We start from the raw sequence: 16029 nt of genomic DNA on the forward strand, positions 1-16029 counted from the left end.
TAAAACAAACGGGGTGAGCTAAATAAAACCATTTAAAAACGAAGCAACATACTCGTACACAGATATAAATGGATTTTTGTGGAAAAAAGAATATTAACTCTTAAGGGAAATAATCAGAATCTTCCGCCCAATAAATCGGCGAACTATTACTTGAAGATATGCAATGATATGGAATGATAGAACCTAATAACAACACTGCTTGATCCAGGATCTATTATTTTTTATCTTAAGTGGACACTAATCTTCCTCTAGAGCAACGCGTATAAATTTATCTGCGCCACTTGTTAAGCTATATGATTCCAAAAAGGGTTACAAAATTTATAATCTGTTGTCAATAGATGGACGTTTCAATTCACACAGGCTGAGGGTATATCTCTGTCGGCAAAGCCGACTGATACGTTTTTAATTGTACATTCGTATTTTTTTTGCAAATATAGCGTTTTTTTAATATGGCATAAAGGAGGTACCCCGCCACCTTGGAAATTCAACATAATATATTGTCTATTTTTACCGGGGGCATTCCACGCATTTCCCGAAAATTTTAGGAAATTCGGTTCAGTAGTTTTGTAGGTATAACATACTATTTGAAAGAGTGGGCGTTATCAAATCTTTTGGTCCCAAATAATTAAATATTGTTCAAACCAATACATTCATAATTATTGTAAATATAGCGTTTTTTTCTTAATGTTGTATAGGGTAAATGTAACATATTTAGAAAAATGAAAGGTGTCAATTTTTCTTTCCATATAAATCTAAGTTGGGCTACGACGCACATTAAAAAAATTATCCAAATCGGCCCAGATGTTCTCAACTGATGAAATTATCAATGATCGGCATTTGATTTTTATTTATAAAGAAAATCAGTTTAAAGTTAATTTAGTATTCTCATTACTAACATTTAAAAAAATAACTCTCATCCATCTACTGACTCGGTCGAAAAATATTGTTATAAGCATGTTAACACATGCTGCGATGAAGATTTCTGATGACCCGACTAACCGGAGGCTAAAACATCTTCACAGATGATGAACAGAACAGATTCATTACGATGGGTTAAAGATTCGGCTAAAAGTTTAATTCTCTCTTTTCTGGGGCCATACCACGACTGTGAAATGGTATGGCAATAGAGCGAGGCTGGTGCGCATCGCTGCGGCAATAACATGGATGTTACCTTTATACAAACATAAGACCACTTCTCTGTCACCAGACAATGTGGGAGGAAACCACCGAAGGAATAATGGTTAAGATTGGACAAGTATAAAGAGAAAAATTAAAAGAAGAAATGTTTTTTTTTCCTCAGGAAAACATAAGAAATGAAACAATGAAAACCTTTTATACCCTCCACGATAAAGTAAAATTAGTTGATTTTCTTTCCTGTCCACAATATTAAGAGTAAATAATATCAGAAAAAATATCAAAAAATTTCTTTAATCTTCCGCCAACTTTATACGAGGGCTATATAAAAGTGTGGACATATGTATATTGGCAATTTTTGGTGAAGGAATTTTATAACCACTAACAACATTAAATGTCAAATTACAGATAGTTCGGTCAAAACATGTAGCTAAACTCCTAATAATTGAAATTTTTTGGTGGAGAAGTTTTGTGACCACATTGAATCTCAAATGTCAAATAACAGGTAGTTCGCTCAAAAAGTAGTTAAAATTCTCAAAATACCTAAAATCGGGAGGTACAATACATGTAGCTAAAATCCTGATAATTGACAATTTTTGGTGGAGAAGATTTGTGACCACTGGGAACCTTAAATTTCAAATAACAGAACAACCTGTTCAAAAAGTTGTTAAAATTCTAAAACTACCTAAATACCTATAAATATAATATATACCAAAATATGGACACATATTGAAAATAGAATAGTTTTGTGACCTCTGGAAAATTAAACGTCAAATTACAGGTACTTCAATCGAAAAAGTAACTAAAGTCCTCAAAATACCGAAAATCAGCAGGTACTGTTGTATGGGAATATACCGAGACATGGACCTATCTAGCAAACATTTGATAAGCACATGTCATTACTACAAGCATTACCGAGTAATGAGTTGTCATTACATTCCGCATTATCAGGCAGTACATATATAATGGTTTACATATAATTAATTACTTCCTTACATATTAAGTAATGAGTATGGTGGCACAAAGCTAGTGTGTCCGAATACAAATCCTAGGGTTGTGTGTTCAGAGCTCACCGTCGGCATGGGATTTTTTATTCACAAAAATATGAAGAAATTTTGATGTACATACATGGATGTGTTTAAAGAACCCTTACTGTTCGTTCTAGTGGCCTAGTGTGTAGTGTGTTTGGCTACAAATCGGGAGTTCGTGTGTTCAAAACCAGAAGGGAACGAAAAAAAAAGAAAAATAAACAAGTAAAAAAGCTTTAAGTTCGGCCGGGTCGCACTTTTTATACCCTCCACCATAAAATATTCTGATCTAAAACGGAATAATTATTTTCTTTCCTGTCCACAACTTTAGGCGGAGATATTTTGTATGTATAAATGTATTCAATCGGTCGGGAAACTTATATGGGTCTATATCAAAGGACTTATGTTGTTGATGGAGAAGTGACCACTGGGAACCTCAAATGTCGAATTTCAGATATTTGGGTCAAAATTGTTGCTAAAATAAAAAAAAAACTAAAATCGGGAGGTACCTTTATATAAGGGCTCTACCAAAACATGCACATATGGGGACAGTTTTTCGAATTACAGATAGTTCGGTCAAAAATACCGAAAATGGGGAGGCACCGTTATATGGGCGCTATACCAAAACATGGACCTATGTTGACAGTTTTTGGTGGAGATGTTTTGCGATTACTAGGAACCTCAACAGTCAAATCACAGGTAGTTGTTTTGTGACCACTGGGAATCTCAAATGTTCAATTACAGGTAGTTTAGCCAAAAAATTTAGTTAAAATCCACAAAATACCGAAAATCGGGAGGTACCCTTATATCGGGGCTATACCAAAACATGGTCCTATGTCGACAGTTTTAGTGGAGGTATTTTGTGACCACTGGGAACCCCGTACGATAAATTACAGGTAGTTCGGTAAAAAAATCCCCAAAATACCGAAAATCGAGAGGTACCGTTATATGAGGGCTATGCCAAAAAGTGGTCCGATATAGCCCATCTTCGAACTTGACCTGCCTATGGAAAAAAGACATCCGAGCTCTAGCTCAATTATTGCGAACGCTAGAGTGATTACAACAGACAGCCAGACGGACATGGATCATGGATCCTGATCAAGAATATATATACTTTATATGGTCGGAGGGTATAAAAACAAAAAAATATGGAGTGTTGAATTTGAATATAATTTCACCTCAATTGTTCTAAAAATAGAACAACATATGTTGCTAAATATGTTCTTAAAAATGGAATTTACTTGTGAACATTTTCGTCCATGAATTGTTCCCAACTTTCGACTTGGATAATCACCGCAAGAGTGCATCGATCAAATTAAATCTTTGTATGTCGATAAAGGACCATCTTATAGGTATATGAAAATCTGGTTTAATGAATGAATTTAACCGTGGTCGGCATTCGCCAAAAAACAAAGGTCGTGAGGGTCGCCCAAAATCGGTCGTTGTGCCAGAAAAAAATATGCCGTGCATGAACGGATAATGCGAGATCACCATGTTAAATACCGTGAGATAGGCATTTCTTCCACCAACTAACATTTGATATAGCATAAACACACGGATTTTTCTCGTTAGATCCCGCAAAATTGGACAATCGCTCAAAAAAGCCTGTGAATTGGTTCAAAGAAATTGTGCATACAATCGATCGCGGTGCTTCAAACAACGTTTATAAGGTCGTCACAGACGACGAATCTAGCATCTATGCTTTGGAGGCTGAAACAAATCAGGAATCGGTCGTTTGGGTCTTCGAAAGCGGTCCAAATCAAATGAAAGTTGTTCATGTAAGAAGCACTTCGAAGCAAAAGGTTGTCTGTTTCATCAGAAAAACTGGCCGTATGGTGACTATACTGCTTGAGAAATATAGGACGGTTAATTCTGAGTGGTATGTACATTATAATTTGGTTGTCCTGAGAAATTCGAAAAACGAACTAGAGAAGACAAATCTTTCTGCATCATGACAATGTGGGCTCTCACAGATCGATTCAAGCCAGCGCATGTTTGATCGGACAAAACGTGGAATTGATGGGTCATCCGCCTTACAGCAGAGCTATAGGTTTCGCCCTGAGGCAAAAATATAAATTTTTTGACACTTTGTTCCAATATGGTGTACAAGATTTCACATTTGTGTCAAGTGTGGATGTGGAACAAATCGACAAAAATTCTATTTTTAAAAAATTCTAAATTAATTGTATATTCCAATACATATTCCTCTATAATTTTAAAAGTATGTTCTATATACTATTATTAATAATTAAAGTCAAAAATTTAAATATTTTCTTAAGTTAGCTCCACGCAGTTATAGGGCAAAACATTTAAATGCGATTATCTCAAAAAGGCAGGTGGCGTATGGAACACTTAAGCATGACACCGACAATATGTTAAAAAATTAGCTTTTTCCCAACATATTTTACTTTATGGACGTAAGTCTTGTAAAGCTTTAGGATAATACTCTCAGGAAGTAGGGCATTTATCTTTAGAATTTAGCTTAAGGCCTAGTAGCCAGAGCTTCCCCGTTATATTTGTAATTTACTTATAAATATAATTGTATGGAAAATACTTATACTGTCTTAATATGAGCGGGGATGAAACTATCTGAGAAATGTCGAAACTACCTGAGAAAATCCTTAAGCTGCACTTATGCGAAAATTATTCGAACTTGATTTAATAGTGTAGTAGATGATATAGATGGTACCAAAAGACGCTTTCCGATAAAGATTGTACGATGTGCAAAGTTTCGGCAAAAGAGTGAACCGGCATGGCCAATCTTTTCTAATTTTAATTTTGAAACATATATTACGAGGAGCAAAATTTGACCAGGTACATTAATAGACGAATGGACAGGGCTAAATTGTCCCAAAATAGTCTAATATGTATATCATCCAAACATTCTTAGGGTCTAAAACCATTATTCCGATGAGGCGCCCTCATTAGCTTGGAGGATGAGGGTATAAAATGATGTGCTGAGTTGGAAATATATTCTTAACCCTTTCGGGGATTCTATGCCATATGGCATAACCAGTTTTTGAAGGCCGTTTTAAGGCAAAATACTTATGGGCACTCTTTTTTTAATAATTTTGTATTTTTCCCAGAAGTGTTATCTAAAAATAATTCGACAAAAATTTTTGATTGGTGGAACCTATACATTGTTATGTCTCAAAGAGAAAGCGCTCCTCGTTCGATTTAAAATTTGCATGAAAATACCATCTTATAATTTTATATATTTTATTAACAAAAATATTTTTTTTGTTAACTTTTTGTATTTAATTTAGTAGATAATCATTGCCTTAATAATTAAAACGAAAAAAAGATCCGAAATATAGTTCAATGGAGCTGCCAGATTTTTTATATTTCATACTATGCCATATGGCATAGATTTTTCCCAACGGAAATGTTTCACTTTGTTTGACTCCCAGATCTTCTATTGTAAAACCCCTAGATCTTCTATAAGAAGACCTCCAGATCTTGTATAAATAGACCTCCAGGTCTTCTATAAGAAGAACTCCAGATCTTGTATAAGTAGACCTCCAGGTCTTCTATAAGGAAACCTCCAGATCCACCATAAGAAAACCTCCAGATGACGTATAACAACTCTTGCAGATTTTCTAAAATAACTCCTCCCGATATTATATAAGATGGCCCCTACGTCTTCTACAAGCTGACCTCCAGCCCTTCTATAGGATGACATTCAGGTGTTCTATAAGAAGTCCTTCAGATCTGCTATATGAAGACATTCAGGTCTTCTATAAGAAGTCCTCCAGTTTTTCTATAAGAAGGCCTCAAATCTTCCATAAGAAGACCTAGCTTTTCTATAAGTAGACCCTAGGTTTTCTATAAGAAGACCCTAGGTCTTCTATAAAAGGCTTTAAATGTTCTAAAAGAAGACCTCCAGATATTCTATAAGAAGACCTTCTATGTGAAGACCCCCAAATCTTCTAATAGTAGACCTCCAGATATTCTATGACAAACCTTAATGTCTTCTATAAGTAGACCTCCTGGTCTTCAATGAGAAGATCTTATGCTTTTCTATAAGAAGGGCCCCTGCTCTTCTGTGAGAAGACGTCCTGCTCTTCTATGAGCAGACCTCCTGCTCTTATATAAGAAGACCTCCTTCTCTTCTATAAGAAACCTCCTGCCCTTCTATATGTAAACGTCCTTCTCTTCTATGAGCAGACCTCCTGCTCTTGTATAAGAAGACCTCCTTCTCTTCTATAAGAATACCTCCCGCCTTCTATAAGCAAACGTCCTGCTCTTCTATGAAAAGACGTCCTGCTCTTCTATGAGCAGACCTCCTGCTCTTATAAAAGAAGACCTCCTTCTCTTCTATAAGAATACCTCCTGCCCTTCTATATCCAAACGTCCTTCTCTTCTACGAGAAGACGCCCTGCTCTTCTATGAGCAGACCTCCTGCTCTTGTATAAGAAGTCCTCCTTCTCTTATATAAGAAGACCTCCTGCCCTTCTATATGCAAACGTCCTGCTCTTATATGAAAAGACGTCCTGCTCTTCTATCAGAAGACGTCCTTCCCTTCTATATGCAAACGTCCTGCTCTTCTATGAAAAGACGTCCTGCTCTTCAAGAAGAGGACCTCCTGCTCTTCAAGGAGAGGACCTCCTGCTCTTCTATAAGAAGACCTCTTGCTCTACTATAAGAAGACCTCCTTCTCTTCTATAAGAATACCTCCTGCCCTTCTATATCCAAACGTCCTTCTCTTCTACGAGAAGACGCCCTACTCTTCTATGAGCAGACCTCCTGCTCTTGTATAAGAAGTCCTCCTTCTCTTCTATAAGAAGACCTCCTGCCCTTCTATATGCAAACGTCCTGCTCTTATATGAAAAGACGCCCTGCTCTTCTATCAGAAGACGTCCTTCCCTTCTATATGCAAACGTCCTGCTCTTCTATGAAAAGACGTCCTGCTCTTCAAGAAGAGGACCTCCTGCTCTTCAAGGAGAGGACCTCCTGCTCTTCTATAAGAAGACCTCTTGCTCTACTATAAGAAGACCTCCTGTTCTTCTATAAGAAGACCTCCTGCCCTTCTATATGCAAAAGTCCTGCTCTTCTATGTGAAAACATCCTGTCCTTCTATGAGACGACCTTTTGCTCTTCCAGGAGAAGACATCCTGGCCTTCTATGAGAGGACCTTCTGCTCTTTTAAGAGAAGACGTCCTGCTCTTCTATAAGAAGACCTCTTCCTCTTCTATAAGGCCTCCTGGTCTGCTATAAGATGGAATTTAATTAAAAACTTGAATATTTTAGTTTTGTTTTTTTTTTCCTTTAAATACATTCTATGCCATATGGCATAGTGTCCAAAAACCACTTTTCCAAACAAAATGTTAAAAAATTAGTTTTGATTATTCATATAGTGGACTTAAGTATATATAAAATTGGAAAAATATATTTTTCAGATCAAAAACAAAAAAGAAGCACCGAAAGGGTTAATCACATCATTAAATAGGAGCAACCCAACATGTACAGCTGCAATTTGTAATTCCTGAAGATACATCTATATATATGTGTGTATATTTACACAGTTTCTCAAATATCATGCTGTGTATTCCAAGCAATTTCTTTCGCACGACAATGTCATTTAGCATATTTACGCATTTATTCTTCCTTTTTCAAATGAATCCCGAACACTTCAAGGTAAACACTTCAACATATCGTTATGGGTTATTAGTCACATAGCTGGTGAAAAACTGAAACATGCAAACTGGGCCAAATTTTCAAATCTCTATTTCGACTCATTCTTTTGTTGACAAATCTTAAGGTAAACGATTGCAAATGGACACATGCACTACTGGTTTCCTCTAATTCTAGAATCTAGACGAATGGATGGATGGTCATTGGAAATGCATTTCTAAATATGTTGTTGCATACTGAGCTAGCTGTATGCTGAGGACTGGATGATAAATGGTATTTACACAAAACTTACCAATAATGCCATGACGTGATTCTACACTAATTCCATGATTTTTCTCTGAATATTTCTTGTTGTGATCCTTAAAGGAGGACGATGACGACAATTCAATGTCGCTACTGTTGACCACTACAGATGCTGAGACATGATGTGGCGGCTGGGATGTTTGTGAATGTGACTGATGTTTATCGTCTTTGCCATCGTTGGTTGTCGACGTCGTCGTCGTTGTCGTTGAGGACATCAATAGATGGGACTTCTTTGGAATACTACTCAATAAATGGTTGGAGGATGAACCAACACCAACACCACCACTACCAGTTGTGGCTGACATCTGGTTGTTGGAGGAGACATCATGATGGTGAGCTTTTACCTCACCCGCTAATAATGAGTTACGATTCTGGTTGATTTGCGATGATGAATCAGTTGTTACACGTAAATCTAGAATGACAGTTACAAAACATACATGGAAGCATGAGAAACAAGAGAAAAAAAAGTATGAATGAATTGATGATAAAACAAAACAAAACAAAAAAAGAGAAATACAAATATAAAATGCAATAGCGGTTAAACGATTAGTTTTACAAATGTATCACAAACTACATGTCTCGTTAAAACGCTTATGGACAAAACTGAGCTACATGAAATGAACTGAACGAACACGGGATAATTCATCATCATGGCGTATAGCGATGTGGATGACTTCCAGAGCAAAAAAAAACAAGGTCCAATATCATTGATTGCCTTTTTGTTCTGTGTAACTCATCTGTCACGTTGAGCAAAGGAGTGTGTGTGTGTATCTGTGTCTGCCAATCATGTGGAAATCGATTTGTGCTTAACATGACCTTCCTTACCTTATGGAAATAACATTGAATTTATTAACATTTAATAACAAACTCATACAGAATATTATACATATTTTATAAATAGATTGAAGATTACATATGTAGATGTGTATGTGGGTGCATATGGGGTTGTATGGAAATTGTGGGAAATATTTAATGAATCTTGACAAAATGTAAGGTTAGGTTAGGTTGAAAAGAGGGGCGAGCAATCACCACATGTCCTGGTGGTGATACACTTAAGCCAGAAGTAGGCCTGCTCTAGACTAGATTTGTTTGAAGAAGGGGACTATACAGTATTTTATTTAAGGAATTCTGTGCTCTTAACAAAATCCCTAAATTGTTTCAGGTCGTTTACCATTACCTGATTAAGATTTGGTATTGTGTCGTTCCCTAAAAACTGGGATCCGATGTTTGCGAAAACGGGGCATTGGCAGAGAAAATGTTCCAGTGTTTCGTTATCTTCTCTGCATCCCCTGCATATGCTGTTATCTGCACAATTGTTTTGTTTGTGCAGATAAGCTTGTAAACCCAGGTGACCTGTAGGGACACATGTAAGCCTACACAACTCTGCCTTACCTAGCAGTAATAAGTTTTTAGTTTTTTCCTTATTTGGGTCTCCCCATAGAACTTTTGTGGCTTTCCCTATTTCCTCTTTATTCCATAGGGATAAGTGGGCATTTTTTGCCATAGTTTTTAACTCTAGAGAGACGCATGTAGTAGTTTTACGTTCTCTAAGTTTACTCTTGCTAATTCCCTTCCATTTTTGGCAGAGAATTTTCTATTTCATTACGCATGTCCCGGTACCCATATTATACGCACCGAGCCATGTTGAGAATAGCTGCTGATCGAATTTTTACAATCCAAGACTGTTTGTGATTTTACTGTTGTGGATATTATTGCTTTGATTGCAGTTTTACTGTCCATATGTACGTTAACAGTAGTTGGTCTCGTGTTAGCATTAAGGGGTGACCCCCACTTGTAAAGCCCCAATAAAGAACGAGTCCTTCATCGATCGATTTTTTTAAAATATTCGATTTTACTGAAATGGTGGACTAAAAAAATCAAAATTTCAATTTTTGGCTTAAAAAAGTGTTTCTATCGATAAAGGACTAGTTTTTGATGTCCTTGATAACCCCACAAAATTTTATGATAATCGGTTTGTTAGTTTTTTAGCGAGAGTTGGCACCGATTTCAAAATGTCATTTCGAGAAAAGCACGAGATCTCCGCTTGATGGACCGTACTGTGATAAACGAAGAGATATTTTGGTCTCTGGTTCTTCAATGATAAGACCCAGTCCCGTTCTCCCACCTAGCATAGAGCCATCTGTATAACAACAGTTTCCAGTCGGCATGTGTGCTAGAGTTCCATCGATCCACGAATCTCTGTCTGGAATTAATGCCTCGAAAGAGGCAGCTACAATTGTTTCAGGTATACCGTGCGAGAGTTGGCACCGATTTCAAAATGTAATTTCGAGAAAAGCATGATTTTAGTTTATATGTTACATACAAAACACAATGAATTTTCCCTTCCTTGAGAATTTTACCACATTTTAAACGCTACTTCTACTTAAAAATAGGCAATTAAACATTTTTTCGATTTTCTAAAATTTACAAGTGGGGGTCACCCCTTAAGCCAGTTCAGAGACTCTGTAATCGCTCGAAACGAAGAGATATTTTGGTCTCTGGTTCTTCAATGAAAAGACCCAGCCCCGTTCTCCCACCTAGCATAGAGCCATCTGTATAACAACAGTTTCCAGTCGGCATGTGTGCTAGAGTTCCGTCGATCCACGAATCTCTGTCTGGAATTAATGCCTCGTATGAGGCAGCTACAATTGTTTCAGGTATACCGTGCGATACAATGTTATCCATTGACTATCCCGTTGTTATCCGTAAAATGTTTTGATGGTATGTTACGTGACCCTTTCTGATCTACTCGTCCATCGCTTTAAGTCGTATAGTTGCGACTGCCGCTTCATACCTTATCCGGATTTCTATTGGGTGTATATATAGAATAGTTTCTAATGCCATCGTTGGTGTTGTCCTCATAGCGCCGCTTACACTTAAGCAGCACATTCGTTGGACTTTCTGCAGTATTTTATACCCTCAGCATTTATGCTAACAAGGGTATATGGTAAAAAACAAATTTCCTACGCAATTCCATTTAAAAAAAAATTAAAAAAATTTTTGCGAGCACATCTACGACTTTTAAATAGAGGTGAAGGAAAAAATTCTGGTTTCTGTTCGCGTTCACAAAATTAGACGATGCGCGCAAAAGTTATATCGGTTTTTATTCTCAAATAAAGAAAAAATATAATAATTAATCTCTTCGTAGATGTTTAAATATTTATTAAATTTATTATTATTTTTGCGGAAAAGCAACAAATAATAAAAACAAATTTGAAGTAAATCCAAATTATTCTGTCCCTGAGTCCGTACAAACCCTCAAAACCAAATATGTAAAATAAAACAACAGAGAACAACTTATAGTTGGAAAATATTGCTGCAAATATATTTTTTGGTTTGATTCGAAAAATTAGAAAAAATATTTGGGAGTTCTCCAACTATTTCGCTAAAAGTCCATACAATAATTAATAAACTTCATAAAGAAATATGGTTTACCATCGTGAAAGCTTAGTTGCTTACTGTGATAACTTATAAGGATAGAAAATTAAGAGTAATATTGAAATTACAAAACAAAAAACGTTGTTCCACAACATCCCATGCGGGAAAAGGGAGACTTCTCTCATATCAATGAGTGCACCCCGATTCATATTTAGCTCAATGATATGGGACCTACTGTTTATCGCCGAGTCCGAACGGCGTGTCTTAAGACACCACTTGTGGAGAAGTTTGTCAAGGCTGAAATACTCAGGAAATGTTGCCAACATTACTGAGGGGTATTTTGCCACCGTTGAAAAATGTTTGATGTTGCCTGACCGGGGAATCGAACCCATATTGAAATTACAATCATTCAAAAAATGTGAAAATTAAAAAGCCTGTTATTCGCGAATTAGTTAAAATCAGTTGATGCGCATCCATTTTTGGATACAGCAAATCAATCTCTCTCAATATTTATGCATATTTCGATGTTTCACTCAGCGGCCAAAGGGTGCCGCCAGTTGCATCACACAATGCAAAAACCTTAAAATGGGTAAAAGTCGCGCAATGTTTATACGATTTTGATGCGCATCCGGTTTCAGTAGCACCCATCAAAAATTCGTCAATATACACATATTTCAAATAGATTCTTCAAGAACCGCGGATGTGTCTCCAATTTCTATTTTGCGTAAGATACCCACATTACTCGCGTATATCTGTAATTTATGACACGCGTTTTCGCAAATATTATAATCGCGAATAAATGATTCCATTTACGTAAAAAATTTGAAACAAAATTTAGTGGATGGATTCGATCGCGGAAGGACTCATTAGATCCGTCGCGCAAAAAAAACTAAATTCTCGCGGGGTTCAAAGGAAATTCAATGACACTTGTACATTTTACACGCAAAAAATAGGTTTTTTAAGAAAATTCACGCATCAAATTTTGGTCTTTAGACGCCAATTAATAGGCTGCTGTATGGAGCACACTCATGAGATATACATACATTAAACGATGTAGAATCACGAGTTCTATAATCATATTGTGACTTTTGAATATTATCTCGTTGCGCGTCTGGATTGTTAAAAAAAAATTCAAAAAAAAAACGAAATTCCGGCTTCAAAATGTCAGCATAAATTTTAGGTGGATGCAGTGGATAAATCGAAAAATCATACACAAGTATCATGTTGCCCATGGAGTATTCTTTGAGTCTTTCTTTGGGCATAGCTCAATAAAATGTAAGGTTAAGCCATAAATCGGAAAGGAACATAACAAACTTGTTGGCTTCAACCCATTTGTACCCATACTTCATTTTAAGGATTTACAGTCATACTGCATAGAATATGTTAATAGTATGCGAATTCTGTAAAGGTTAAAACTCGGATTCATCGATTGTAAAACATTTTTGGTTTTTACCATATACACTTTCATACGGACAGAATGTGCCTCATCGAAATAATGGTCTTAGACCCCAAGTATGTTTGGACGAAATCCTTTTCAGACAATTGATTTAGCCATGTTCGTCCGCATGTCTGTCTGGCAGCCTGGAGCGCACGATAACTCTCGAACGGATCAACCCTTTCGGTCCAAAATTGGCCTATCGTAATATTTTGTCTCCCACAAAAGTTCGAAAATATTCGGAAAATTTGTGCGCACTATAACTCTTGAAGGAAGTAATTGATTTCTACCAGACTTAGATGAGGTTCCAATATGGATTCAATCGGCCCACTCGTTCGGGTACCTCCCACACAAAATTTCGGATAAATTCAGTTTAAGACATCCTCTCGAATCGCTTTGATTTTTAATGTATCAACTTGTATTCTTTTTTTATTTTTGCCGAATGTCATTTATAGTAATATTTAATTAATTATCTTTCGAGTTGAGCTTATTAGACCCATTATATACATTGAAAAATTAGGAGTCTACCGAAGTCCCACGCATTCAACCATTACGCTACGTTTCACGGGTGGTTAAGCCGATCTTCAGGCGTATTGAATGTTGTTTTTGTGGCAGACGAAGGCAAAGCTTGGGAACTAGTATATATATCGCACTTCATTAGATAAATGCATATGCGTCGTTGCCCCCATTACGACGGTACAAGTTTTTTAGGGACGAGTCCATACTTCATGAGAAAATAGCCCAAAAGGTGTTAAAAACCCCAATGACACCATGGGTAGTGGTTGGAGTGGCTTTCCTAATATTTTGTTCAAACTTAATTTAAGTTCGAAGAAAGGCCATATCGGTCCACTCCCTCGGGTAACTCCCTAACTAAGAAAATGTCCGAAAGCCGTAGAGCTTCATGTGTAGTTGCTTCGGCCATAACCCCGGACGAATCAGCTGATTCGATCCAAAATTTGGCATCCGTAACATTTTGTTCAATTTAATTTAAGTTAGAAGAAGGGTTATATCGGTCCACCCACTCCGGTACCTCCTCCTCAGAAGTCTAACAAAATTCACTAAAGTGGTACTCGCGCCTATCTTGAAATTATCTTCAAATTTGGTTTACCTTCGAAAATGGCCCATATCGGTCTAAGAAAAAGAAGATGGTACCACCCATGTTTTTTTAAGTTCTGTTTAGAGTCTGTTCGAAGATCCTTTCGAAATTTATACCGATGCTGCTCCATGTGGTCCTGTTTACAGAGATAATATCGTTCAAAATACGTCTAAAAAAGGCCACAAAATCTGAAAACCCCTAATACATAACTATCGTGAAAAAGGATTTTGGTTGCGTAGCCGGTATTCGATTCGATATTGTCAATATATGAAAGTTCCAATTCATACAGGCTGAGGGTATATCTCTGTTGGCAAAGCCGACTGATACTTCTTTACTTGTATCATTACACTTTTTATCCATAGCTGTCCACCAGACTACTGAAGCGTATGTAAGAATAGGTCTAACTACGCTTTTGTATAGCAGATGTGTCATCTTAGGTTTAAGGCCCCACTTGGAGCCTATAGAGCTTCTACAGGTTGACCAACATCTATAAGTTTGAATGACCCATAGGAGTGGGGATAAGATCCCCCCTGCGGCGTTCCCTGTCCAACTTTGCCCCTTACTGTTACGTCAAGTAGCCCGTAGCTTATCCACCTAAGGGCCCGGCTCACCTGAAATTTATCTTGGATAACGGTTTCGGTGCTGACGTTATTGAAAGCACCCTCGATGTCAATGCATACGGCTTGTGTATTTTCCTTGTATACCTTTAACGTATGCATGTTGTTTGTATTTAAGCATATCGTTTGGGATCTTGCTCTTACGTTCCATGGTTTTAAGCAGGAAGGATGTTGAGCTAATCGGACGATAAGACTTAGAATTGTAATTTGCCTTCCCAAAATGTAAAATCTGCAAAGTACGTTCTGTCGCTATTTACAGGTTAATAATTTTTGTCAGAGAAAATATTTTACCCAGTAGAGAGCTAAAAAATGTTTACAATTTTCTGTTTTATTAATCTAAAAAATAAAATTTTTTAAATAAAAGCATCACAAAAATTCGACACACTATGTACATCAAAACAAACACCTAAAATACCATAGACCACGATGTTTCCCCTGAATTTTCAGTCATCTGTCGTATTTATATAAACATTATAGGCAGTTCATTTGTAACCATTATAAGCAGATGACCATTGAATATTGCACAATAAAGGGAGTAGGTGGAGAGAGAACGCATTCATTGTTGGCGCATATGTTTCGTGCAGACATTTTATATGGCAAAACTTAACAACATTCTGGCGTCGTCATTGTCGTTGCCGCAGTTCTCCTATGTTCCATTTTCATCCAAACATCTGACATATACCCACACGCAATATCGGCACAGACAAACAAACGATTGAACATATTGTCCAATGATTTTTCAATTAATTTCATTCAATTAACCAGACAGCCAACTATGTGTGGTTATCGGTCGGTCTTACTCCCAATGGGGATTGGCTATTTTATACACTTAAATTTGGTTGATTATTTGGTTCATTCATTGGATTTTATGCGGACAAAAATGTATAGTGCCACCGACAGACAGTTCATGACAATTAAAATAAAAAATAATTATACAATACAAACAAAGGAGAACAGCGTTAAGTTTGGCCGGACCGAACTATATTGAAGTAAAAAAGAACAATTAGTTTCCTATCGTTTATGAAAGTACTAAGACCCCGGTTCGCGCTGCGTAATGAGTTTTAATGAAAACTTTTAATGGACTTTATGCTTGACAATTCAAAAATAGGTATTTTCTATCTAACTCCTTCGGCCCATGGTCAAACCGAGGAGGATTTTAAATTTACCAACAGATTTTGTCTGTAACCTTTCTTTTCTCTTACGGACTATCTGATTTGTTTATCGTCCATTTTATTATCGTCCATGTCCCCTGTATTTATCCTAAAGCGTTATAATTATAAAAGTTAATAAATGGCTAAATCGAATTCTCCCGCATATTTAGACTTATATGTTTTTGTTTTTCATGGCTTATAGACCGTTGAACCTCACCATTTATGGAAATTTGTATATAATTTTCTGAGCAAC

General features: G+C 36.7%; 1 protein-coding gene across 19 annotated transcripts in view; it reads right to left on the bottom strand.

The window, feature by feature from the left end:
* X11Lbeta overlaps positions 1-16029 on the bottom strand; it is an 815486-nt gene that overhangs the window by 65161 nt on the left and 734296 nt on the right. For 16 of the 19 annotated variants that reach the window (XM_073971804.1, XM_073971803.1, XM_073971802.1 and 13 more), the window contains one exon: positions 8089-8511. The exons of the other annotated variants lie outside the window; for them this stretch is intronic. In XM_073971804.1, coding sequence (XP_073827905.1) covers positions 8089-8511 — 423 coding nt within the window. The remainder of the gene's footprint in view (positions 1-8088; positions 8512-16029) is intronic. 19 annotated transcript variants of the gene reach the window in all.

The sequence above is a fragment of the Musca autumnalis genome, unplaced genomic scaffold, assembly GCF_047663935.1.
Source record: "Musca autumnalis isolate F117 unplaced genomic scaffold, ASM4766393v1 scaffold_3, whole genome shotgun sequence".
Lineage (NCBI taxonomy): Eukaryota > Metazoa > Arthropoda > Insecta > Diptera > Muscidae > Musca > Musca autumnalis.